Below are 25246 nucleotides of genomic sequence, written 5' to 3'. Positions count from 1 at the left end.
GTGCATCAATTTACCACTTAGTTCTAAATAAGAGGGCTAAATTTGTCTTTGTGTTGTGGCACATTCAAGTACAAGACAGCAGAGGGGTGCAAAACTGCATCTGTCCCTTTCCTTTCACAAGGGAGAGAAAACACAGCCTCTTCCATAGCACAGGCTCAAAAAGAACCCAGACATCTCCTGTATTAAGCCAAAGAATAAGAAAAAAGGATGAGAGGATGTGAGCATCGCGGGGGTAAAGATTCTAAAGTTTTCATCCCATCCAGAACTGCTCAGGGTTTAATCCACCTTTAACTGTAAGTTTTGACCCAAAGCATCGTTGTCCTGTGGGTGTTATGCAGTTCATACTGTGAAATATGTTCATCTAATTCATGTCAATATGGAACAATGCTAGGGCCACATGATTAAATGTGACCTTCTGTCTTACATACCCTTGTATAACCACAAGTCTAAGAGAAACAGAGTGGTTAATGTATATAGTTCTTGTATCTTGCAAAAGAATGGTCTAGCAGTTCATGTCAATAGAAGGTTTGAAGGGTAAACCTTGAGACTCAGGTCTAGGGGATAAGAGAACAAAGGAGTTTCCAAAATCTGCTGACTTTTGCATGGGTCAAGTCTCTGATATCTGAGATAAGAGAACAAAGGGGTTTCAAAATAACTGCTAACTATTGCATGGGGGGCCACACGGGTCTCTGATATCCAGCTAAGAGATGACCAGATAAGGAGAGGGGGGAAAGCTGAAGAATGACCAAAGGACAAACCCTGGAAGGAAGACTACAAGCCTTCTGTACGAGCCAACCCCCAGAGGGACCACTGGAGACCAGTACGCATGCATCCGTGGGATGGTTCGGATCCTGGGAAACTAATTATAATAACGCTGTCTTTTCCAAAAGTGGTGTTGAATATGCAGTAGCCTAGGAGCATAAAAATCAGCCACCTGATGTAACAGGTGTGCGTCTTGGTGGAGCAGAGACTCCCAGCACACCCAGCACTGTTTGCCTGCCTCTATTCATTTAATAAATTGTAAACTTTAATCGCAATCCTATTTGGGACTCAGTCATTTATTACAACTGGGGGCTCATCCAGGATGGCTTTGTTTCCTGAATTCTGATTTGATCTAGGAGAGGCACCCTACCATTTGGTGGCTCCTGTTCGAGTCGGGTCGGGACTAATGCCATCTTGAATAAAGGCAAGCAAAGATTTTAATTTTTATTTTTATGAGCTCCCTTGCCAGCTGCAGCACTACATTTTGCCCGTAATTCTGTGCACGAAGATCCGAACGAAGACGACAAAGTTGTAAGTATTTAAGGTGTATATCATTCGGTTGGGTGGGATTCGGTTGCTTGTGTGTGTAAGAGTGTGACTGAGACAGAACAGTTACGAAGTGATTGTGGAGGTCTTCTAACCATGGTTCCAGTGGGTAATAGGTCCTAAACCCCCTACAAGACACTCTTACTAAGGTAACCAAGGGCTGTGGGAATTGCCATAGTAAAATTCCTAGATGGGTCAGACAAAATCAAAGACCAGGGACCAGAAGAAAGGGAGCAAATTACCAGACATACCACCAGAAAGTCCATTAGGAATAATGATTAGAAATTGGAATTGTTATAAATGAAGTCTCAACTCAATCTGAATTTAGTAATATTTATACTTATAAAAGGTATAAAAGGTATAAAAGCTATAAAAGCTATAAAAGGCAAGTAAACAGCGCTGGGTGTGCGGGGAGTCTATGCTCCACCAACACGCACGCACGAACATCAAACATTCTAAATATATAGAAAATCGCTTTTACAAACTAAACTCGAGTATGCCTATACATAAGTACAATCAGGAAAGGTAACAAACAATCCTTTATGTTCCATGACTTAACAGTCTCCATTTTCCATTCCTTTTGAACAATATGTCTTACTTTAAGTTGTTGAGCAACTTGGTCTTCAGGCCTTATGTATCCTGTTCTTCCTGGATTGAAGAAAAGCATATTTTCAAGGCCAATAGGGCCTGGGTCAAAAGGCACGTTCAGGTCACCAGGGGGCAGAACAGCAAAAGCCTTCGATGGCTGTAGCAGCAGAGGGGCCCATGGTGTAGCAGTCGGATCAGTAAACGAGCCAGCAGCTCCCTCACTATCTAGCAAACCACACATTTCTGACTGTGGGCCCACATGGCTCTTTAAGGCCTCAGAGATTGCTCACCAGGTGCCCAGTAGTTCCACTGCAACCTTGTGGTTTTTAGTTGCAGAGTCCCACACCTTAACCTCAATTGGGTCCCATATTTCAGGATCATAAACTGTCTGGTTGTTAATAAGGAGAATAAGCTGTATGGTTACCAGGAAGTCTTTGTTTCTAAGGACGTACCATTCCCCATAATGCACAACAGCTTACCAGTGAGGGGCAGTTGTGTGCACGGGTCCGCTACTCTCAGCTTGAGCTTCTATGCAGCTCCAGTGCACCCATTTGGAACGGGGTTAAGCTGAGGCAGGGGAAATTTAGGCTTGACATCAGGAGGGGGTTCTTCACAGAGAGGGTGGTTGCACACTGGAACAGGCTCCCCAGGGAAGTGGTCACTGCACCGAGCCTGTCTGAATTTAAGAAGAGATTGGACTGTGCACTTAGTCACATGGTCTGAACTTTTGGGTAGACCTGTGCGGTGTCAAGAGTTGGACTTGATGATCCTTAAGGGTCCCTTCCAACTCAGGATATTCTATGATTCTATGATTCTATGATTTCCAGCGACTTTCTGTACAAGCTTCTCCTGACTCTGGCACAATATGGTGCTTCTGACCGTGGTCAGAGACTGTTAATATTGTTGTTTTCAAAAGAAGTGTTGGCTCTAACCAGTTTGCATTTTCACCCCACTCTATTCAGTAAGGAAAAGTCTTAATAATGATGTTACAAATTTCTGGGTAAAAAGACTACAAATTAATGAAAAACAAACAAACAAAAAAATGTATTTCTGCTTAGAAACCTCTAGCAGGAGGAACATATTCTTATTCAATGCATAGCAACAAAAAGGAATAGATAGTGTAACTGGTGAAATGCTATGTAAAGGTGAAGTGTTGCTGCTGGTCTCAAGCATGCTGCAGCATCTAAAGCTTTATGAAAAGACAGGTTCATGAAACCAAAGGTGGGATGTAAAAACTGTAAACATGGTTAAACACAAATCTGGGTAAGAGAAGACCACATTTCTGCCATCATTGATCTCCTTGAGCTCATGGTTTAGCACAATTCAAACAGTTTCCCTGTCAAAACAAGAATAAAGCAATGTTTCTCCTAGGGCACAACTCACTTTTAGTTCCCCTTAGAAATTAAAAAAGTAGAAGAGCAGCAGTATTCTGGTAACTTAAAGTAACACACAGTGGAAACTCTTTTAGCATAACTTAACTAGATAAAGCTTGAGTCTTAGACAAACCCTAGAGGGACACCAAGTATAGCAGGTCAAAAGGAAAGCCATCAAATCCTTTTTATATGCATAAAGACACAAGCTTTAGAGAAGTCTCTTTAAATATTACATAAATCCAAAGAAAACAAACGGCCTTGTGCTTGGGAATACTCGGAAAGCATTCAGGGTAGAAAAAATCAGACGAAATCAGAATTTCTCTCTGACAGAAATAATGCCAACATCCTTTTTGTGAAGATTAGGAGGGATTTCAGATCCTCCCCCAAACTTGTGTTTTAGACTATATGCTTTAGACTAAGTAACCTAAATGGCCCCTTCTTCCTGCCCTCACAGCTCACAGCTGACAAGAACATGGCATTTTTCCGGTTATAAGAGCACTCAGGCTGAAGGCACCTGAGAAGTTCTCTAGTCTATTCCCCTGCTCAAAATGGGTTCCAAATTGGGTTCACACCAGGCTGCTTAAGACTTAGTCAGTTTTGGTCCTAATTAATACAAGCAGATTACTCGTTGCCTCTTCAATGGAAAAAATCCTGATATTGTCAAGAGTCCTGCAGTCATACAATACAATCACAAAACAGAAGGCATGGTATTAAGCTAAAAGGATGACTGTACATTGACAGTGAAAATGAGAGGTTGCTAATAAATTGGTCCTGGAACAAGCAAAAATGAAAAACAAAATCCATTCTGCCTTCCACATAGGTGGTTAATTTTATCAGCATCAGTTTGTCTTCCTTAAATGACTTATCTTTCAATCATTTGCATTTGTATCTTTGTAACAATTAGCTTCAGCTCAAACCCAAATCAAGCTCAATCAGCAGTGATTTAACAAATGAAGTCCATGTGACATATGTCTCTGATCATAGTAGTACCCTAAGAACTGGGCCAATGTCCATCTACTTGCTAAAGTTCATTAGGCTAAATTTAATTTAATTATGACAATAATTTATTAATTAATTTAATTGAGATCCTCACCTGAGCCTATGTTATTGGCTACAGAGTGTTTCTCACACTACTCAGTATGCTCTTTAGTACTCCCACTTCACACAGAAAGTCACCCTATTTGAAGAGAAGTTACTGATATAGGCACCCCTGCAGACAGCTGTGTGGTGGTGAATATGAGAATCAGGATCTCAAAAACATTCAGGCAGAAGGCAAAATTATATTTGTATTTGTCCCTTGTAAAAGAAACAAGTGACTGGCCCAAGGAACTGTGCACAGAAGAGGGCAGAGAGGTGCCTCCCTTTCACCTGCACTTCTACACTCCTGGTCCTTCAATTCCTCTGTGTCTCTTAAAAACATGCAGCAGGGCACCACTTTAATTATAGAATCATAAAATCATAGAATATCCCAAGTTGGAAGGGACTCATAAGGATCATTGAGTCTAACTCCTGGTACTACACTGGTCTACCCAAAAGTTTAGACCATGTGACTAAGTGCACAGTCCAATCGCTTTTTAAATTCAGACAGGCTTGGTGAAGTGACTACTTCCCTCGGGGGCCTGTTCCAGTGTGCAACCACCCTCTCGGTGAAGAACCTCTTCCTGATGTCCAGCCTAAACTTCCTCTGCCTCAGCTTAACACCATTCCCGTGGGTCCTATCACTGGTGTTTACAGAGAATAGGTCACCTGCCTCTCCACTCCCCCTTGCGAGGAAGTTGTAGACAGTGATGAAGTCCCCCCTCAGCCTCCTCTTCTCCAGGCTGAACAGGCCCAGTGCCCTCAGCTGCTCCTCATACATCTTCCCCTCTAGGCCCTTCACCATCTTCGTCACCCTCCTCTGGACACTCCCCAACAGTTTAATGTCCTTTTTGTACTGTGGTGCCCAGAACTGCACACAGTACTCGAGGTGAGGCCGCACCAGTGCAGAGTAGAGCAGGACAATTCCTTCCCTTGACCAACTAGTGATGCTGTGCTTGATGCGCCCCAGGATACAGTTGGCCTTCCTGGCTGCCAGGGCTCATATTCAACTTGCTGTCAACCACAACCCCCAGATCCCTCTCTGCAGGGCTGTTCTCCAGCATCTCATTGCCCAGTCTGTTCGTATAGCCAGGGTTGCCCTGTCCCAGGTGAATGATATATATTTTTATATGTATTATATATATAGTGCCACAGCAGATCAAGATGGACGATGGTCCAGCGTATGTTAGCAAAAGGGTTAGAAAATTTATGAAAATGTGGGGAGTAAAGCATATCATAGGTATTCCATTTTCTCCCACGGGCCAAGTGATGGTCGAATGATCACACCAGGTTTTAAAGGAACAATTGGTGAGATTAAAAGAGAACAAGAACATCGATGAGTGATTGTCCGAGGCATTGGTTGTCTTGAATCACTTATGTTTGACTAGGGACCGAGAAGACCCTCCTGCAAGTATTCATTTTCAAACAATAAATATAGCAGCACCAAATGTGTTACCACAAATAAGAATGAATTACTGAGATCCTGCTACAGGAACTTGGAAAGGGCCATACCGGTACAGAAATACAATTAACACCTGTGATTACAATGACACTGCTAGGCAGGGTTTAGGGGCTTATGGCACGGAGACAAGGGGTAGCAACGATAGTGTTTAGAACAACCGTACAGCTATGGCCTTACCTCCTGATGTTTTTCTGATTTGCGGGGATAGGGCCTGGCAAGGTATCCCTGCAAATGCTATTGGAGGTCCATGTTACTTAGATAAACTTACTATATTTGCTCCTAGCTTGTCGCAGTTGTGTGAGATCATCAGACAGAAATGGGCATTACTTGCACTGGATTGCAATGATAATGTTGAATTGCTTGGTGTTGCAGCTAGAGCAGCATTGGCAAGTTTAGTGCCAGGAGTGGCATCTGTGGCCACACTTAACAACTTACAAAAATTGGTATGCTGGGCCAAGAAGCAAGCCCATGCCACAACAGAGATATTTGAGGAGATGTTACCAAATCAAAATAGTCTGCAACATGCTTTCTTACAGGATCGAGCTGCTATTGACTTATTGCTTTTGGCTCAAGGGCATGGGTGTGAGGACTTTGAGGGAATGTGCTGTTTAAACCTTTCTGATCATAATGAGTCAATTCACAAATCCATTACTTTCCTGAAAGAGCACATGAGAAAGATTCAATGATATCAATTCTTTTCATCAATGGCTCACTGATTTGTTTGAAATGATGCATAGATGGTTACTGGGATTAATCAAAGAGGAATTAAGGATTCTGTTTGTTGTGGTGTTAATCATCATTGCGTGTTGCATTGTCATAAATGTGGTTAAAGGGTTACTTGCAAAACTGTTGCATTGGGCTTGGTTTGCTCAAAAAGAAAAAGGGGAAATTGTTGAGGGATTTTTGAAACAGCAAGGAGGCCACGACTTGCTGCAGCTGAGCAAACCAAGCTACCAGGACAACTATGCGAAGTTCCCATGACAGTGTTCCCACATTGCCCGATTGAGGAATTTAAAAAAATATTGTTGCCAGCAGCTGGCTTCAAGGACTGGATCTACGTGACTGCTAATCACAAGGGGGTTGTTTTCTTGCAGGTGGGGTTGTTTTCTTGCAGTTGTTTGTCTGGGTGCTTTTGACAAAAAATCTTGTGTGAGACACTATCCACCCCTGTTAAGTTTGCTATAAAAGTCAGGCTATTCGGATAATAAAGGAGAGCATGATCTGACCATACTAGCGTCTGTCGTGTTTTCGGCCATTCTTCCTGCAACAATTCCTTATAAAAACTTAACTGGAAAGCAAAAAAAAAAATAAATAATAAGTCAAAGCATTTCATTAATACAGATTTATGTTTCTGATAATGGCACAGGACTATGTTGTTTTGTTTTCCAATAGAAATTATCTGTGTAGCAAGGCCTTGAGATAATTTTGAACAGAGACTCCCAGTCCCTGCTCCCTGTCTCTCACCTCCTCCCTTCTGATACGTACTCCTCCCTTAACATGTACTTCTGACTCTGCACACGCTTTAATGCAAGACCCCTCAAAGTCCTGTGCATCACTGAGCCCAGGATTTAGCAGAAGCTTTAGAGTTATTTGGCACAAATCTGTGGCTGGTGTAACTTGTCAGAGACTTGAGGAAGTCTCTAATACTTTAAGAGCCTATAGTAGAGCCCTTCTGGGAGCTTTGTGCAATTTAGGAAGAAATAAGAAGCACGTATGATCCTCTTGCTATGAATGGATTGTCAGGAAACTTTCCCTCAGTCTCTCTCTCTCTCTCTCTCTCTCTGTATATACATATATATATATATATATACACACACATGTATATATGCACACGTATATATTATATATTCAGGAAAAAAAAAAGATTCTAGACAAAAGTGAAGGATTTATTTTTTTTCCCCATGGAAATCCTCTCAGATTCAGGAAGAAAGAGAGGGAAACTCAGCAATCACATCCCTCTGTGTCTGGAGGGGCTGGACAAGAGGCAGCAAAAAGACTCAACACTAGTGAAGGACATTCTTCTCATGGACTTATTCTGAGCCCTACGTTGCAGGCTTTTTGAGTACCTCCTGCAAAGCTGAGGGGCCATGCTGGAATTTATCCTCCAGAACAGAGACGAGCAGATGTATAAGGTAGGAAGGGAGTCCAAGATAAATGTTCCTCCACAAGAAACCTCTTACTCCAGAATTCATTGAATAAAACTTCTTTCTTCCCAGTTTTTCACATATGTTCTCTAAACAAGAATTTTCCATATAGAAATCCTTTATGATGAAATCATTCTCCACTTAAATCTTGCATGAGTATGTTGACAGTTTCATTCTTTAGAAGACAGGCAAGAGATTTCTATTATTTTAATAATTCCCCTGTTTTCTTGTCCTTGAAAACTTCATGACGATCTTCATGTTTGGACTTCATTGACGCTTCTGAAAGAAAATGGAAAAACTTTTGTGCAGAAAAAGTGTGGGAGTTGGGTAGAGGTTTCTGTCTCAGGTAGAAATCATAGTGGTTGTCCAGCACCACTGCTACCAAAAACCTACATGCTGTGTTTGGAGAGCACTTAAATGGCATGTACTTTTGTGGATTCAGGACAATTTCAAGGCTTAACCTGAGACATGGAGTTGGTGATGACAGATGTGAGTATTAGACCCGGGAAACTATAGGCCTGTCAGTTTGACCTCAGTGCCAGGGAGCCAGGTTTGACCTCAGTGCCACAGAGCACATTATCTTGAGTGTCATTATGCGGCACTTACAGGGCAACCAGGTGATCATGCCCAGTCAGCATGAGTTTATGAAAGGCAGGTCCTATTTCACAAACCTGATCTGCTTCTATGACAAAGTGACATGCTTAGTGGATGAGAGAAAGGCTGTGGATATGGTCTACCTTGACTTCAGCAAGGCTTTTGACACTGTTTCCCACAGCATTCTCCTCAAGAAACTGTCTGCTCGTGGCTTGGACTGAATTACACTTTGTTGGGTTAGAAACTGGCTAGATAACCAGGCCCAAAGAGTTGTGGTGAATGGAGTCAAATCCATATGGAGTCCGGTCACTAGTGGCGTTCCCCAGGGCTCAGTACTGGGCCCGGTCCTCTTTAATATCTTTACCGATGATCTGGATGAGGGGATCGAGTGCATCCTCAGTAAGTTTGCAGATGACACCAAGTTAGGTGCGTGTGCCAATCTGCTCGAGGGTAGGAAGGCTCTGCAGGAGGATCTGGATAGGCTGAGGTCAACTGCATGAAGTTCAACAAGGCCAAGTGCCGGGTCCTGCACCTGGGGCACAACAACCCCAAGCAGAGCTACAGGCTGGGAGATGAGTGGTTGGAGAGCTGCCTGGCAGAGAAGGACCTGGGAGTATTGGTTGATAGTCGGCTGAATATGAGCCAGCAGTGTGCTCAGGTGGCCAAGAAGGCCAACGGCATCCTGGCTTGTATAAGAAACAGTGTGGCCAGCAGGGCTAGGGAAGGGATTGTCCTCCTGTACTCGGCTCTGATGAGGCCGCACCTCGAGTACTGTGTTCAGTTTTGGGCCCCTCACTACAAGAAGGACATGGAGGTGCTTGAAAGAGTCCAGAGAAGGGTGACGAAGCTGGTGAGGGGTCTGGAGAACAAGTCCTATGAGGAGCGGCTGAGGGAGCTGGGATTGTTCAGCTGGAGAAAAGGAGGCTCAGGGGTGACCTTATCACTCTTTATAAGTACAGCATGTAGCGAGGTGGGGGTTGGTCTATTCTCCCACATGCCTGGTGATAGGACGAGGGGGAACAGGCTAAAGTCAGGCCAGGGGTGTTTTAGGTTGGATATTAGGGAGAACTTCTTTACTGAGAGGGTTATTAGGCATTGGAATGGGCTGCCCAGGAAAGTGGTTGAGTCACCATCCCTAGAGGTCTTTAAAAGACGTTTAGATGTTGAACTTAGGGATATGGTTTAGTGGAGGACTTGTTAGTGTTAGGTCAGAGGTTGGACTCGAAGATCTTGAGGTCTTTTCCAACCTAGAAATTCTGTGATTCTGTGATTCTGTAAAGCTAGAAGATATCTGTCCAGCCTGACACAGCTCCAGGACCTGCCATTGCACACCCTCACTTTTTTTTTTTTTTTTTCAATTGCTTCAATTCTCCATGACAGGCCACCTGAATTAGCAGTCCTCTGGCAGTAATTGTTCTTTAGCTAAAATACAGACCAACCACATGTTCAGAACTTGCTATGATCCTTCCCAGGAAAATCTCAGTTACACCTTCAGGCATGAGGTGAGCCAAAGCCAAAAAGAGAACACTGTGAAATAGTAACAAGAAAGAAAACGAAAAAGTGATGGCTCTGCCTCTGAGGACCTTGTGCTCCCCACCTTGGCTTGAGATTATTCAGATAAAGGTTATTTTCATGGGTAAAAGCACAAGGTGGCAAGACACTGAGCTGAACATCCCAAACACCATAAGATTAGTCTCACACATGTTCTTTCAGTGAGACCAAATGGTCCCTGAAAGTAACTAATGCCCATGGTACATAAACAGCATAGGATGTATGTTTGGCACCTCCAGCCACAGTCAAGGCCAACCATTCTGCTTGGGAGACATAGGACTTTTTTAAATTTTCAGAGACTGCAAAAAGCTGAGAAATTTCTTTGCCAGATTATGTTAAATAAATGAGACTGTTACCCACATATTTACAGCAAGTGCTGCAGATGAGTCCTTACACTATGAGCATTTCCCTGATGCCTTAACTGAGGTCACTCCAGACTCCTATACCAAAGTCCAGAGCAACATTGCAGCATCGCGGGGACTGTGTGAGAGCAAGGGTGACCTCTGCATCCATATACGGTCAGGTTTAACATGTATCCCAGGCTGCATTTCCATGCTTTAGTCTCTTTTTTTTTTTTTTTTTTTCCAAAATAAAATGCATATTTTGGTCAACAAATTGGATCACAACTGTGCCTGATCCAATTTTATCAAGCATGTCTGAGAGACCCTGGAAAACATGATTATTTTCCTTCCCAAAAGTATGTAGCTTTTCTTAACCATCAGTCCCACAGAACTGAGTGCTGGGAAGTGATCTCTAACTTTTAAATGTCTGTCTCAGACATTTAAGTTAACATTAGAGTTGGCTCTTACGATTCTCAACTTTTAGGCTCTGATCAAAATATCCACACACAGTTCAGGTATTTCTGTTATTATTGAAAAACCTTCTCAAGTCAAGATTATTTATTGATGAGATGAATATTGAATAAATGTAATCCATAGATTAATTAGCTAAAGCCCTATGTTAATAAGAAAGCAAGCAAGAAAGAAACACTATCTCATTAAGCATTTAGGAGCATGTTGTATGTGCCTCCAGGATTCAGTTACCCTCTCTCCATAACACAACGGCTTTTTATTTAACACTTGGAGGTGTGTGAGAAGTCTAATGTCCTTGTATGTTAAAGCTTGAAACTGCCAAATTATGTAGCATTACATAAAGTCACCAATGAGAGGAGAAACAAACTAAATAGTATAGGACCAGAAAATTAGTGATAGAACTCCATAAATTGCTCATGCTATGGATAAAATCCCGATATTTACGTAAGTAATAGCTAGATTCATGATTGTGCATTACTTATTCATACCTTGTGTGGAGTAACTCTGAGGTAACAGACTAATGCATTAATCCCTCTTCATCTGTAATCCTAAGAAATCATAAAACCAGCAAGACACTTTACCCTCTCAGGAAAATCAAACTCATAGCTGAGGATGATAATATATTTGATGATGAAGTTTGGCAGTGTTTCCCCACTGTACAGGTATGTGAGCCCAGGTCAGTCCTAACCCAAACTGTTTCAGGATCTGTTTGATACATGGAAGTTCCTCCTGTGCAACCTCTCTCAGAACACAGATGGCTTGGTTGCTCTCTCAGGCCTGCCATGATGGGTGTTTGTTGCAATGTTTTTTGTATATATTTCCTTTAATGAAGCAATCTTCAAAGAAAGAGAAGCACCAAAATGGCATGAAACAAAGTATATTTTTCCAACTTCACATATAGCATTTTTATAGACTATCTCAGCTTTTTTTTTCATGAGTAGTTCAGCTTTATACATAAACAGTATTTTTTTTCACTCTTCCTGTCTTTGACCAACATTCTTTGCTGTCCAGCCTACCTGAAATGCACTACAAATGCCACACATGCAAAATAGCACAGAGGTACAGGAAGATCTCCTTCAGCCAGATTCTGGGGTAAAATTACAGATCTCTAAGCACATATCAAAAACCACGTCAAACCTTACCACTGCAAGGTTCCCCAGGCTCACCTGCCCAGCCTGTCTGCTGCATCCCACTATCTGGCACTGCCTGGTCTTCCTCTGCCTCTCCCCCCAAGGATATGCTTCACAAGGGTCAAAAACCTTCAGGTTTGTTATCATCCTCATGTGGCTGTAGGTGGACCGTTGCTTCTGGAGGAGGAAGGCAACACCAGCTGGAGTGGTTATTTTGTTTATGCTGATGTGAGACTCTCAGGCAAAGGAGACTGATGTATAATATAATACAACAAATCTGAAAAGCAATGTTGGGATCTCACCTTACCAGCAAACACTCAGTCAGACATTTTAATAATCTTTTTTATTAGGACATAATTTCCCAGCATTATGTACCTCCCTCTTCTCCACATGAGCAAGCCTGATGAAGTTGGCAGTGTGAAAGATAATGATGCTTCCTTATAAAAAAGAGAGAATGCTGACACCAAACCTCTAAGAGTGCTGTTTGGTTATGGTCAACTTTGCTATGTTTGACATTGTAGGTGCAGTGAATGGAAAGCCACATCAATAGAGAGCTTATTGCAAATAAATTGAGCAACTAAACAGCCATGTTCATGCATTTCCTGACATTAAATACAGCTAATATTTGTGCTCTTTCCTGTACCCCTCAGGAATGAGGGGTCCTGGGACCCCTCATTAACACCGTCTATCTAACACACCTCTATGGTGTGGTGGGATCTCATCCTCTGTGCAGTGAGGGGCACAATGTGGGGGCCACAGATTTCCTCTGAGTTTGTTGTGCCCAATACACCTATAACTGCCATGAAAACACTGCAACCTTGCCATCACATCTATAAGCTGGAGTACATATTATAACATCAGAGGGCAGGCATTTTGGCTCAGCACAGGAGGCAGCAGTAGTACCTGGTCATGTACTTGCATGTGTTAGCAGCTCTTCTGGGGTCACTGTGTTTCACATGAATGGCTATGCAGATCTCAAAGACACAGTGAACCACAGTAAAATGTTTCTGCAGTCTGTAACACCTTCCAAAAATCATGTAACCAGTATCTGTGGGGATGCAAAGTCACATCAGTACTCCTGCAGCCCATGGTTGCCCCGTTTCAGATGAATATTGAATGACTGCCCATATGGCAGGGCAGAAACCAGGACACTCAAGTCACTCCTTCCTGAAGCATTTTGAATACCTCCAGCAATGAGATGCCCACATGAACATACCTTGAGAATGCAAGCAGCAGCTAGGTGCACCTTGCTGAAGAAGTAGCGTGCCCTAAATCAGAAGCAGCATCAGCACCAGAACAGTCCTGCAGGATTGTGATGGGCATCTGCACCCCTTTCATCTCTTAATCTGAACAGAGCAGTTGGTTCTCCAGAAACATGATTTTCAGTTAACAAGGGAATTGAAGTTCCCTTTAGGAAAGGGATGATTAGGTCTGAGCCCTGAGGCATTTGAAGTGGTTTACAGAATACCTGGTCCAGTAGCCTCCAGCAGCTGCAAGTTGGCCTGGAGCAGTATTAATTCAATGGTCCAGTGACCACATCTGCAAACATTTTTCAGCCTACTGCAACAGGTAGAGTTACAGGTGAAACTTATTCACTGGGAAGACCTTCAAACACTTCAGCCCCAGTCAGACCCACAGGTGTGGGGAAGCATGTTGGAAATTCCCTGTGTAATGAACTTGTAGAGTCAGAGCATTTAATCATGTATGGACACATATATTATAAATTATAAATAATATATATATATAATTAAAAATGTAATGCATTATGTATTTAGCTCAGGCTAAACTGAGCTGAAGTCAAAGGTAGATCAATCAATCCATGGGATCGGGCTTAGACACTCAGAAGGTGTCTGTGGACCAAAATTCAGCAAAAAAAAAAAAAAAAATAAAAAAAAAGGATCTCCCATCTAGGCTGGCACCTCCTAGAAACCCAGGGTTGGGGATGCATCGATTTGAGTGAAAGCTAAAGCTGTTGCTGAGTCCTTCTCCTGAAGCAAGCTGCTGGGGCAGACACTGGATTTTAAACCAGAGATAATTCAGACAAACCTATCACTGGAGGCTCAGCCCATCGAAAGACACAAGCTGCAGGATGCAACACAATACTTTGCAGTACGAAAGGACCTTCCGAATGAGGGTCTCGCATTAATTAATTAAGCCTCGAAGCACCTAGAAGGAAAATCTATCCCATTTTACCAGCAAGCACAATGAGTCTGCAGAAGTCACACAGAGCAGAAGGAGGGAAAGAAAAAGAGAGGCCGGCATCCTGACTGCTGGCTCCCTACTGCCTCTATTTGCTCCTGAGACCCCTACAGAGGACACAGGTGGTGGACAACAAGACTGCCAAGAGGCACCACACTAAGATGTTTCCTGTGGTGCAAGAGAAGGACTAACATGGCTACAGAGATTGAGGCAGGTCAGTAAAGAATATGGCATTAAGACAGATGATACTTTCAAAGTCTGCAGCCCTATGCTTATGTCAGAACCAGACATGACTTGTGCCTGTGTTTCATACGATATCACCAAGCACCTACCATGGGGCTTTCCTTCATGTTTAAATCATGAAATGCAACATAATGCCGACAGCTGCCTTTCAGAGGGAGAGAGAAAAAGAAGGGAAAGCATTTGGGTGGGCTGAGGCAGAGCTGTGCTCCTCTCTGCCTTCCCTGCCCGCATGGCTTACACGCAGGAGCCCAGCCACAGCTGGATGTGCCCGTCTGCCCACAATGCTAAGAGAAGGAGCACATGGGTGCTGCAAGAAAGAGTAACCTGCTTATGATCGAGGTGCACAGCAGCTTTGGTATCCATGCAAAAGACAGAGGCTGTCATGGGGAAGAAAAAGAAATGCACGTTACAGGTCATCATGGAAGATGGTTGGTATCACTGTGAGGTCATTTCAGTTCAGATGCTGCCACACACTTAGCAAAATGTCTCAGGACTTCCCAAGTGTACCATGTTTTATCTTTCAAAGACTGTGCAATTTCTGTTTGCTCATGCAAGGAATTTCTGTCTATTTGCTAAACGAAAGGGAGTATTAAGAGCATCACTGTAGAAAACGAATATTATGTGTAATCAATAAGGGATGTTCTGCCCAGCTCAGCTTGCACTTAAAGATCCGCTGTGTAAAGCATCATGTGTAAGTCCCAGCAATAAGTGCAATTACTCTTCATTCTTTGTCTTGCAGCTGGAATAGAGATTGATGGACAAGTCGAGAGTGACACACAGAGTGAAGGTAATGTAGAGATTAAACAATATGGTCTTGTTTTAAATCCAGGAGGTGATATCTTTCCTTTTTCTCTCTGGGTTGGGACATGCTCTACAATGGGAACCATTTCGTGAGCTACTTGTAAGCACACAGATTTTTCCCTTGAGGTTTGATTTATGATAGCAATATGTAAAACAGCAAGCTTAAGCAGCCTCTTCATCCATGCTCCTAGAGTGGGAGGCTGCTGTAGCCCTTGTCCCTCTGCAGCCATCTCAAGTATAACAGGTATTCCAGTAAAGCATCACCCTGTGAATGCTTTGTATTGTGTTGAGGTCCTGTTTGCTTTCCCTGCAATGCATGCTGCTATAATACACTGGTGTCTTGATTAACTCTGACCACAAGAAGATAAAAATGAAAACGGATTGAAGACAGTTTAATAAGGAGAAATAGCTAAGGGGTAGGATTATACCACTAAATAGAGACAGCTAAGACTTATGATTGTAACAACACTGGGTAGATGATACGAGTGTCTAGACAACTGAAAAAATGGTTCACAACCATGTCTGTACGATCTATACTATCCATAAAATGTGAGAAAGTAATTAGCTAAAAGACTATGATTTTTTTTTATTAATATATCTACCTTTCCCATACAGGCAAAGAAGGAAATAAGATAAAAGTAATAGATGAATGCTCCACATTTACCCTAGTATTTGACAGGTTGCAAATTAAAACTGTGATGGTTGGCTGCACAAAATGAACATTTTCTCAAAGAGCATAGTTGGTCCTTTGATCTAGATCACTATCTGAAATTCAGCTGAGATGGAACATTACATAGTAAGTGAAACCTACCTAATGACTCTCAAGAAATGAGTTGAGAAGTTCTTTCTTATTCCCAAAGTCAAGTATGATTACCATCTCCTATTTTTTTCTGACTAGCAAGCAAAAACTATTTGCTTGTTATTAATTTCTATCTTTTAATGAAAATAAAAATACAAATACTAATATCCTCTTTGCTTCCATTTTCCTCTCCTCTTAGGCTGTTCATCTTTGCCTATGAATCCCACTCAAGCACAATTTCCTTCTTCCATTATAATTTCTTCAACCCTGGGAAAAAAAATCCATGCCAAAACTACAAGCTTCATTTTTCATGAGAACCCTATATTCATCAGTCAGATTGTGGACAATTAGAAGTGAAAAGAACCTGAAAAACTTTACTATTGTTTTTAATGCACTTGGTGGCAAAAGGGATGGAGGGGCTTGGAGTTTTTAAAATGTTATTTTCCCGTTTTCCATGATATTCTGCAATTAAAAACATGTTTCATTTCAATCCTTTAAACTGGAGACACTTCTTAACCTGGACAAATGAGATTCTTATTTGAAATGCCAGTGAGAATAAAACATGTATCAAAGATTACCTGTTCTTCTTTCCTTGTGTGGATATAGACCTATATATATTCTTATAGAAGCAAAACCTGGTGCTGCCTAAGCACTACCTTTTCTATATATAAATAGAAGACCTCTGTACCAAGTTTAAAGAAGTAAAGAGCTTTCAAGGACATTGCAACAAGCAGCACATTGCATACTGTTTAACTGACTGCAGTTTCTGTTTCTGCTGCTCTGGAGTCTTTACAGGGCAGGAAGATATCTGTTTATGCTCTCTGATGGATGGGCTTTTGCTTTTGTAACTAAGCTCCAATTTACTCATAGTTACACATCAGCTGCTGATGTGCTAAAATGGGCCTTGCTATCTTAAATAGTTGCATACCAAAGTGCTGTATTTGGCTCTTGGTCAGGGCATAATGCAAAACCCAATCAGGTCAACAGGAATCTGCTCATTGCCATCCCTCAGGTTTGCAGCAGGCATTCTGCTGGCACTTTTCTAATGAATCTTTATTGTGCCAATCCAATATGGAAAGCTAAGTGTTTTCCAAAGTGTTTTTGTTTGTTCGTTTTTTATTTTATTTTGCTTGTTTTGTTTTAATCCCTTGCAGAAGATGAAGGAAAGGAGAAGACATCTAAGAAACAGCCCTGCAGGGAAACTGTCAGAGCAAGTAGACTTGAAAGAAAAAAGCCACAGAGAGACAAAGAAGATGAAAGCAAAGAGGAACACAATTGTCCGCGACAAAACAGAGCTTCGAGGAGAAAAACACACCAAAAGAAAAATGGTGATGGAAAAAAGGCAGAAGTAAAAGAGAGAGACAAAAAGGCTTCTACTAAAGATCAGAAGAATTCAGAAAATAAAGAAAAAAAAACAAATAAAAAAGGAAAGGAGGGGGAGAACAAACAGAAGAAAGGCAGGAAAAACAGGTAATTTGATGATCCTTGTAGCATGCCAGGTGACAGATGTGCAGCTGTATGGACACACCTTGAGTTTGCGGCGTATGGGTCAGAACTACAAATACATTATTGCTCTTCCAAAAAAGATACAAGGGCAAAAAACATTAACGTAAATTGCCATGCAATCAAACTCTTTCCAAAGTTTTCTTTCATTAAAGAAATGTCTCTCTCTGGAGAGCAGCCCTGCAGAGAGGGATCTGGGGGTTGTAGTTGACAGCAAGTTGAATATGAGCCAGCAGTGTGGCCTGGCAGCCAGGAAGGCCAACTGTATCCTGGGGTGCATCAAGCACGGCATCGTTAATCAGTCGAGGGAAGGGATTGTCCCGCTCTACTCTACGCTGGTGCGGCCTCACCTCGAGTACTGTGTGCAGTTCTGGGCACCACAGTACAAAAAGGACATTAAACTGTTGGGGAGTGTCCAGAGGAGGGTGATGAAGATGGTGAAGGGCCTAGAGGGGAAGATGTATGAGGAGCAGCTGAGGGCACTGGGCCTGTTCAGCCTGGAGAAGAGGAGGCTGAAGGGGGACCTCATCGCTGTCTACAACTTCCTTGTGAGGGGAAGTGGAGAGGCAGGTGACCTATTCTCTGTAAACACCAGTGATAGGGCCCATGGGAATGGTGTTAAGCTGAGGCAGAGGAAGTTTAGGCTGGACATCAGGACATTCTTCACCGAGAGGGTGGTTGCACACTGGAACAGGCCCCCGAGGGAAGTAGTCACTTCACCAAGCCTGTCTGAATTTAAAAAGCGATTGGACTGTGCACTTAGTCACATGGTCTAAACTTTTGGGTAGACCAGTGTAGTACCAGGAGTTAGACTCAATGATCCTTATGGGTCCCTTCCAACTCGGGATATTCTATGATTCTATTACTGCTTCTCAGCCCAAATTCTTCAGATCCAGGCATGTTCTCCAGGTTGGTCTATGGAAATGTTAAAATTAAAAGGAATCTGTCATGTTTTCAAGCCTCATCCTTGTTAAATCTTGTCACAGGCATGAAAAACATTTATCCAGAGCCAGTTGTTGCACTAGGCAGTGCTTCTATAGCTGGAACATGGTCCAAAGCACTATGTTGGTTGAGTTATGGTGGAATGCAATCAGCTCTTGATCAGCCATACTGGTGGGTGCTGCATGCTCAGGGGGCACTGCCCCCTCAGTTTATCTTGCTCCACGAGATCTGGAGATTTCAGTATACAAACAAGCAAAGGACTTCCCATGAAGCTGGGCACCCTTTCCTCCAGACATCAGTCTCTGTGGGATACAGACTGTTACTGGCAGGCCAGCTGATGGTTGTGCACATTGCCCCAGGACCCATGGGGGCCAGAGTCAACATGCCCACCCCACCCATGAGAGTTTCCCTCTAACTACGGTGAATTTTTCAATTTTGTGCTGTTAATTTCATGTCTTCCAGTACTTCCTCTGAGTCTTCTAACTCATTTGATGAGGAATCACTGTCAGAGGAAGAGCTTGCGATGCTGATGGAGCAGGTAGAGCAAAGGAAAAAACTGATTTCTGCCATGAGAAACAAGCCCTGGCGAATGGTGAAGAAGCTCTCAGTGCTCAGGTACCAAGAACCGTCACCCCTGGAGTCTTCACCAGCTGTCAGCTGCATTTTGCCTTTCCTAGAAACTACATTTTTTTGCTGCTGTTATCATAAGTCCTCAGCCTCAGAAAAAGTGACCAGCTGAACCTGGCCAGTCCATTTGAGCTCAGAGGATCAGAGTTAAAATGTGGAATTTGATTTTCAGTCTCTGTAACCAGAGAACAGACAGGGTGCAAATCTGTTCAACTGATATCCACCACCAGGTCATTCTACACTTGTATTTAAAACCAAGTGACTCACTTCTGTCAGTCTACTTGTTAAAGCAAACTCTGTGCCCTGCTTTGCTTATTCATGCCCATTGCTAGACAGAAATCAAAGCGGCAAGGTGTCATATTACTTCAGACTTCCTAAGATGGTGTTGCTTGGAAAAAAAATAGTGTATTATTTGCAAAGGTTTGTGGAGCACAGATAACTTTGCTGCCCACAGGCCAACAGGGAAAGGGCTCATTTTAAACCATTCCTATGTCAAGGCAAATCCCAGATCTTTGGTTAAAAAACACACGAAACCTCCTTTATCCCAAGAAGAATTTCAACTTCAAAAATAGCATTGTAAGGTGCATACAACCCCCTATGGATGTGGGTGATGTCCCCACTCTGCTTTTGCCAAATGGCTGCTCAGAGGTGCCATAATAGGGCTGTGAAGGTGGACAGTCCCTGTGTGCCTTTGCTACTCCTTTACACCCTGAAGACCAATACCTGCTCTATCTTCCCTTAGCATCAGGAGCCTTGAACACCTCCAAATATTTCTAAAAATCTGATTGTAGCTCTGTACAGGAAAACTGCATTAAAGCAGCATTTCTATCTCACAAGTACACTATGATCCTGAGATCATTACAAATAAAATTTTATGACCCTCAGATTCTGGAGTTCTGCAATAAAAGGAAAAAGAGCAAAGCAATATTATTTCTGACATATTTTCCCTTTGGGGTAGGACCAGGGTGAAAATTCTACCCAGTATCACATACCTTTGTCCTTTCTGGACCACTGCAATCATTACTACCTTCTAAGAAACCTAAATGAAACTGTCTCTATGGAGTTGTTTGTGGAAGGAAATTCTGCATCTTCTTGGAATTTGTTTCACTAGAAAATATAATTTTCTTCTTGACCAATGCACGAGGGGAGAGAAAGTATCATAGTCATGCTGGGTTCAAAGAAGCAGAGGTGTAAAGCTAAGGAGCCCCTTTGTTCTTTCAGTAATACATGCTTGTTTATTTTCCAATTAGGGAGGCGCAAGCTTTTGTTGAGAAGTTTGAAGGAGCCCTGGGAAAAGGGAAAGGCAAAAAGTTGTATGCATATAAGATGATGATGGCAAAAGTAAGTATGGAAATGACAGCAGAGAAAAGCATGGAAACTGTTTATTTATTCAGCATACTTTTGATAGATTATTAACTCATAATTGACAAAAGGGATACTAGGATGTCAGGATAAAACTTCCTGTCCATGTTCAAAAAAATACTAGCCAGCTTCAATTCTATTATGATTATTGAAAGAGCAGAGGAAAATTTTCCCCTACCTTAATCTCATTGTCACCTTCCCTGGAGTAAGGAGGGATTTGGATGAACAGCAAAAAGTACAGTTTTCTGGTTTTGATCTCCAGAAACCTTGAAGTGTGAGACAAGGCACCCCTAAAGACACAAGAGGCCATGCCTCTTGCACTGCCCTATGGACTCCTGTAAAACATCATCCTGCTAGTTAATGACAAGATAATGGGGGGGCATTGATGGTGTTTTAAGACTGAGGTTGGTTACCAAGTTGCATGTTGTCATGGGTGTTATATTGAGAAGTGAAAACCAGAGCCAGACCTGAGCTGATGCAATCAATGGGAATTTAGATGCTGGTCTGATAACGAAGGACGCAAGCTCTGTATTTTATCAAATTAAATTTTGTTTTAAAGAGTTATCTCTGCATCAGTTCTTTCAGTCCAGAGCTAGGGCTGAATTTTCCACCCCTCTATAACATGGCAAAATCATTGGACAACTGTAGTTTTCTAAAAGCCTGGGAAGGGTTAAAATTCAGATAATGAATGTGAACTCTTGGGGGATGAGGGGCTTTGGAGATGAAGGTAGTTTCTGAAATAGTCCAAAACATCAGACCTATATCTAGACCAGAGATTTTGATTTGGTCTTCAGGGCTTTACACCCACTTCTAGCAGTGCTGCAAAACCTTGGCATGAGGAAGTCCTCCAGACAAAGCAGCCTCGCACTTTGCACCTCTCTACTCACAGCCATATTATCTTGTTTCAGAAATGGGTGAAATTTAAGAGAGACTTTGACAATTTTAAAACACAGTGCATACCCTGGGAGATGAAGATAAAAGAAGTGGAAAGTAAGTGGAAGTTTCTCCATGCTGTGTGATGGCAGTGAGACATTTTTAAAGGCAGTTTTGCATTCATTCAAACCATGCTCCAGTTCCCCTGATCTCTGCTCACCCCAGGCACCAGTAACACACAAGGAGCACATACCCTGGGCAGCATTGATCTTTGGCTTCTCCACCAGCAGTGGGGACAATTGGGAGGGTCTTCGGCAATATATGAGGGAAGGTCTATGGGGTAGACGGGTCTAGGTCTTGCTGAGGACAGCTTAGTTCCCCTCCTCCCACCCCCCCCAACTCCTAACCATTACGTATCTTCTGCTTTAAGGTCACTTTGGCTCCTCAGTTGCTTCCTACTTCATATTTCTGCGATGGATGTACGGTGTAAATCTTGTCCTTTTTGGTTTAATATTTGGATTGGTTATAATTCCAGAGGAAAGTGCTTAATTCTCTCTGTAATATCATACCCATTGCTTAACATGAATGTGAGATTGTTGGCTCAAATAAGGATTTGTAACTGGCAGTGCTTTAGGAAAACGAAATGTGTAGGATCGATTGCTTACAGAGAACAACTTATAAGGATGTTACTGATACAGGAGCAAAAGTCGCATTGAAATCAGTAGACCTAAAAGGTTGCTGAAGATCCTGCCCATCCAGCAGCTCACATGGGAACTCAGAGACCTCACATTAAGCTATTTTCCTGTTTTTACTAAAGTGAAAAACACAACCTAGGTACAGGTTCATGTCCATAAGTGCCATAAAAAATGGACTGTGCTCTTAAATAGATTGAGAAAACCCCAATGACATTATGGGACATTTCCAAACTTCACCTCTCTGCATTGTATGAATCACAGCAAAGATAATGAAGTAGGTTCACATATCACTTCCTACATAATTATGAAGGACCAGAGCCATCAGCTGCAATGCAATCCTCACCAGATTTGATGAGTCCAGCTTTGACAAACATGCCATTGCATGAGCTTTCACAGGCTCAAGGATAAGGTCACACTGGAAAAACTGCCAAGGTTTCTGATGGATAGTACCAATACCTTGGGCTCAGGAGCCCATTTGGGCCCTCCAAGGGCCATGGCTTCAGATCAATGAGCACAGGAGATTCTTGAAAAGGAGCAATCAAGAGAAGTAACAAATGATGTCCTGAGCACTTTGCCAAATAATGTTTGTTTGGGAAATATCCCTTTTCTGTATTTCTAGTTCAGATGATTCACGAGGATGAGCTATATTTCTAGTTTTTGCATTTCTCACTGTACTTTGAGAAGGAAAAGGATTTAATAGCCAACTTTATGTGGTCGCTTATTGAAGAACTTTTTAATGTAGCCATTATACCTCTGTCTAAATTACTCTGTACAGTCTTTAAAGGCTGTGCCATACACAGACAGTGGCATCTGTTCTGTTCAACACAGATTTTTATGGAGCAAAAATGCAGCATAGAGTCTCTCTTGAGGACTATGCTTTTGTTCTCCTTGATGGGGTTGTTTGCACTATCAAAAGCAAAAGCTCTGTTTCCTCCCAGAATGAAGAGACATAGCCATTAGCACTGAAAAATACAAATGTGGTTTGTGTGTTTTTGTTTGTTTGTTTGTTTTGCGAACTATGTGTATGGTAGAAGACTAAACAGCTTTGTATAATTTGTTTTTGATGTATGCATAAAGTTACTCATTGCTACTGAGCTGTTACAATATGGAGAGTAGCTAGGCGATAAACATTTAGTCACAAATAATTTTGAAATTAATGAGATAGCCCTAAAAATAAGTGATAGATGATATGCTAGGACCTTTCTAGGCTAGGAATGCTGACATATTTTGGTACGGACACCAGAATCTGCTGGTAAATATGTTATTAACTCTCCATAGCCCTTGACATTCTCTGTGTGGACTTCAATAGCTGTGGGACTTGCTGCAAGGACTGCTATGCATGGTGTCATCAGGAGAGGCTGTGCTATGAAAACTATTCTTCGTGTCATTTTGTCATATGCTTCTTGCCCAAACCTAACTGCCCTTCACCTCACCTTGAGACCATTTTTCAATTCAAGACTGTATAATACAGAATCTACTGCAAGCTTAACCCAGTGCTATTGACTTCTCTCAAAGGAAGTCCTGAATAAATAGATAAAACTAATCCCTTTATTGCATTAGACCCATGAAATTCAAACAAAGAAGCCTCTTGCTAAACCAAGGACATTGAAACTGGAGCTGCTCATGGAGGAATCTAATTCATTAGCAAAATATTTCCTGTTTAATGAATGTTACCAAGGAAAGGGAACTCCTCTAGTTATTCAGGTGAAATTAATTCTAAATATTTTACACTGCTGTTCAGGTACTAATAAAATACATATTAAAAAATCAACCAAAAGCAACTCACTAGGGAACATAAACAACAAACAAACAAACAAAAACTACAGCGTGTTATACATCACACACATCTCTCTTATTAATGCTTACCAGGTCCTGATGGGAATGCCATACGGGAGCATGCCAAGAAAAACTGTACCCCGGGCTGAACAAGCAACAGCTATGGATTTTTCTGTTCTTTGGGATTTTGAGGTAAGTACAGGGGTGTTAATCATAAGAGATTAGTAGATCAGTTTAATACATAATAAAACCCTTCAGAAGTTAGTGAAGCTACGTGGATGAATTTATCTTGAGGTAAACCAAAAATTAACCTTTTTCTTCTAAAAGATGAAGAGATGCCCGCACCCATGAGTGCCATAGTGCAGATGCCATAGTGCAGATCCCCAGAGATTCCTGGCCAAAATAGCATATGTGTATTAAGACATATGCATATGGATTTGAATCCTTCCATCTACAAATGTGCTTCCTGGCATATCTCATATGTGTTTGTATACACACGTGTATATTTCTTGCTTTATCAGGAACAAAGCAAATGCACTTTTAGTCCAAATGGGATGTGTCACATCCCAACAGAGCTGGCTAACACCACCCAAAATGTGCTTTCTGGGGCTAATGAGGTGCAATGGGGCAAAATAAAATCCACTAAGGCCGGTGGAGTTGTAAAGCTCCATGCTGAGGGAAGTCAAAGCAGATTTAGGAACCCCATGCCCTTTAGTCTACACAATAATTTTACTAATGAAACACGAGAGCTGATGTTACATTTTTGCACGCACATTAGTAGAAGCCAGTCACAATGTAAATTGCCCAGTCATGAGCTTGGTACAACTTACTTACACCACTTTCATAGAGTTGCCCTATGAACTCAGGCAAAAAATCTTTTTCCAAGGAAAAAGACCCCAATTAACACATTTCTGCTTTATCTTTAGCTTGCATAGAACAAATATTGCATCTGTATCAACTCACTATCATAAACATAGAATTTTATCCTGAAAAACCAAAGTCTTTAGTACGAACAAGAGACATTTGACTTTTGACTGAAAAGGCAGCCACAATGAAGAAGAAAAACAAGAGCTGCTCCAACCCAGCAATCCAGAAAGGAAATGCAAGCAGCACTCCTGGTTGGTAGGCAGGGAACACCTTCCCATACCACAGACTTTGCTCACAGCCTTGGGAAGAGAATTATCCTCTCACCCCTACCATCCTCATGGGCCAGGCATGAAGGGATGCTGCTGCAAGCAATATCTTGGGATCTGAGTTTAAAAGCTGCTGCTTCTAGAAGCAATTATGAAATGCTTGTTGGTGCTTGCCCACGCACTGCGTGTATGGGACCCAGTCCTTCTGTAATAAACACCATCAAAACTTTGTTTGTTAAAACAAACAAATTGAC

At 42.1% G+C, this 25246-nt stretch overlaps 1 protein-coding gene across 1 annotated transcript in view; it reads left to right on the top strand.

The window, feature by feature from the left end:
- Nucleotides 1-14863: 14863 nt before the first annotated feature.
- The window catches only part of TMC2 (transmembrane channel like 2), a gene marked incomplete at both ends in the record, with an annotated part of 34356 nt that continues 23973 nt past the window's right edge, over nt 14864-25246 (top strand). The window contains 8 exons of the mRNA XM_082755356.1: nt 14864-14909; nt 15221-15268; nt 17236-17551; nt 18989-19141; nt 20404-20494; nt 21424-21505; nt 21819-21925; nt 23953-24051. Coding sequence (XP_082611482.1) covers nt 14864-14909; nt 15221-15268; nt 17236-17551; nt 18989-19141; nt 20404-20494; nt 21424-21505; nt 21819-21925; nt 23953-24051 — 942 coding nt within the window. The remainder of the gene's footprint in view (nt 14910-15220; nt 15269-17235; nt 17552-18988; nt 19142-20403; nt 20495-21423; nt 21506-21818; nt 21926-23952; nt 24052-25246) is intronic.

This window comes from Aythya marila, assembly GCF_965140915.1.
Source record: "Aythya marila genome assembly, chromosome: 2".
In the NCBI taxonomy this organism is placed as follows: domain Eukaryota; kingdom Metazoa; phylum Chordata; class Aves; order Anseriformes; family Anatidae; genus Aythya; species Aythya marila.
The sequence above is the reverse complement of the archived record's forward strand: the minus strand, read 5'-3'. Positions and strand labels throughout refer to the sequence as shown.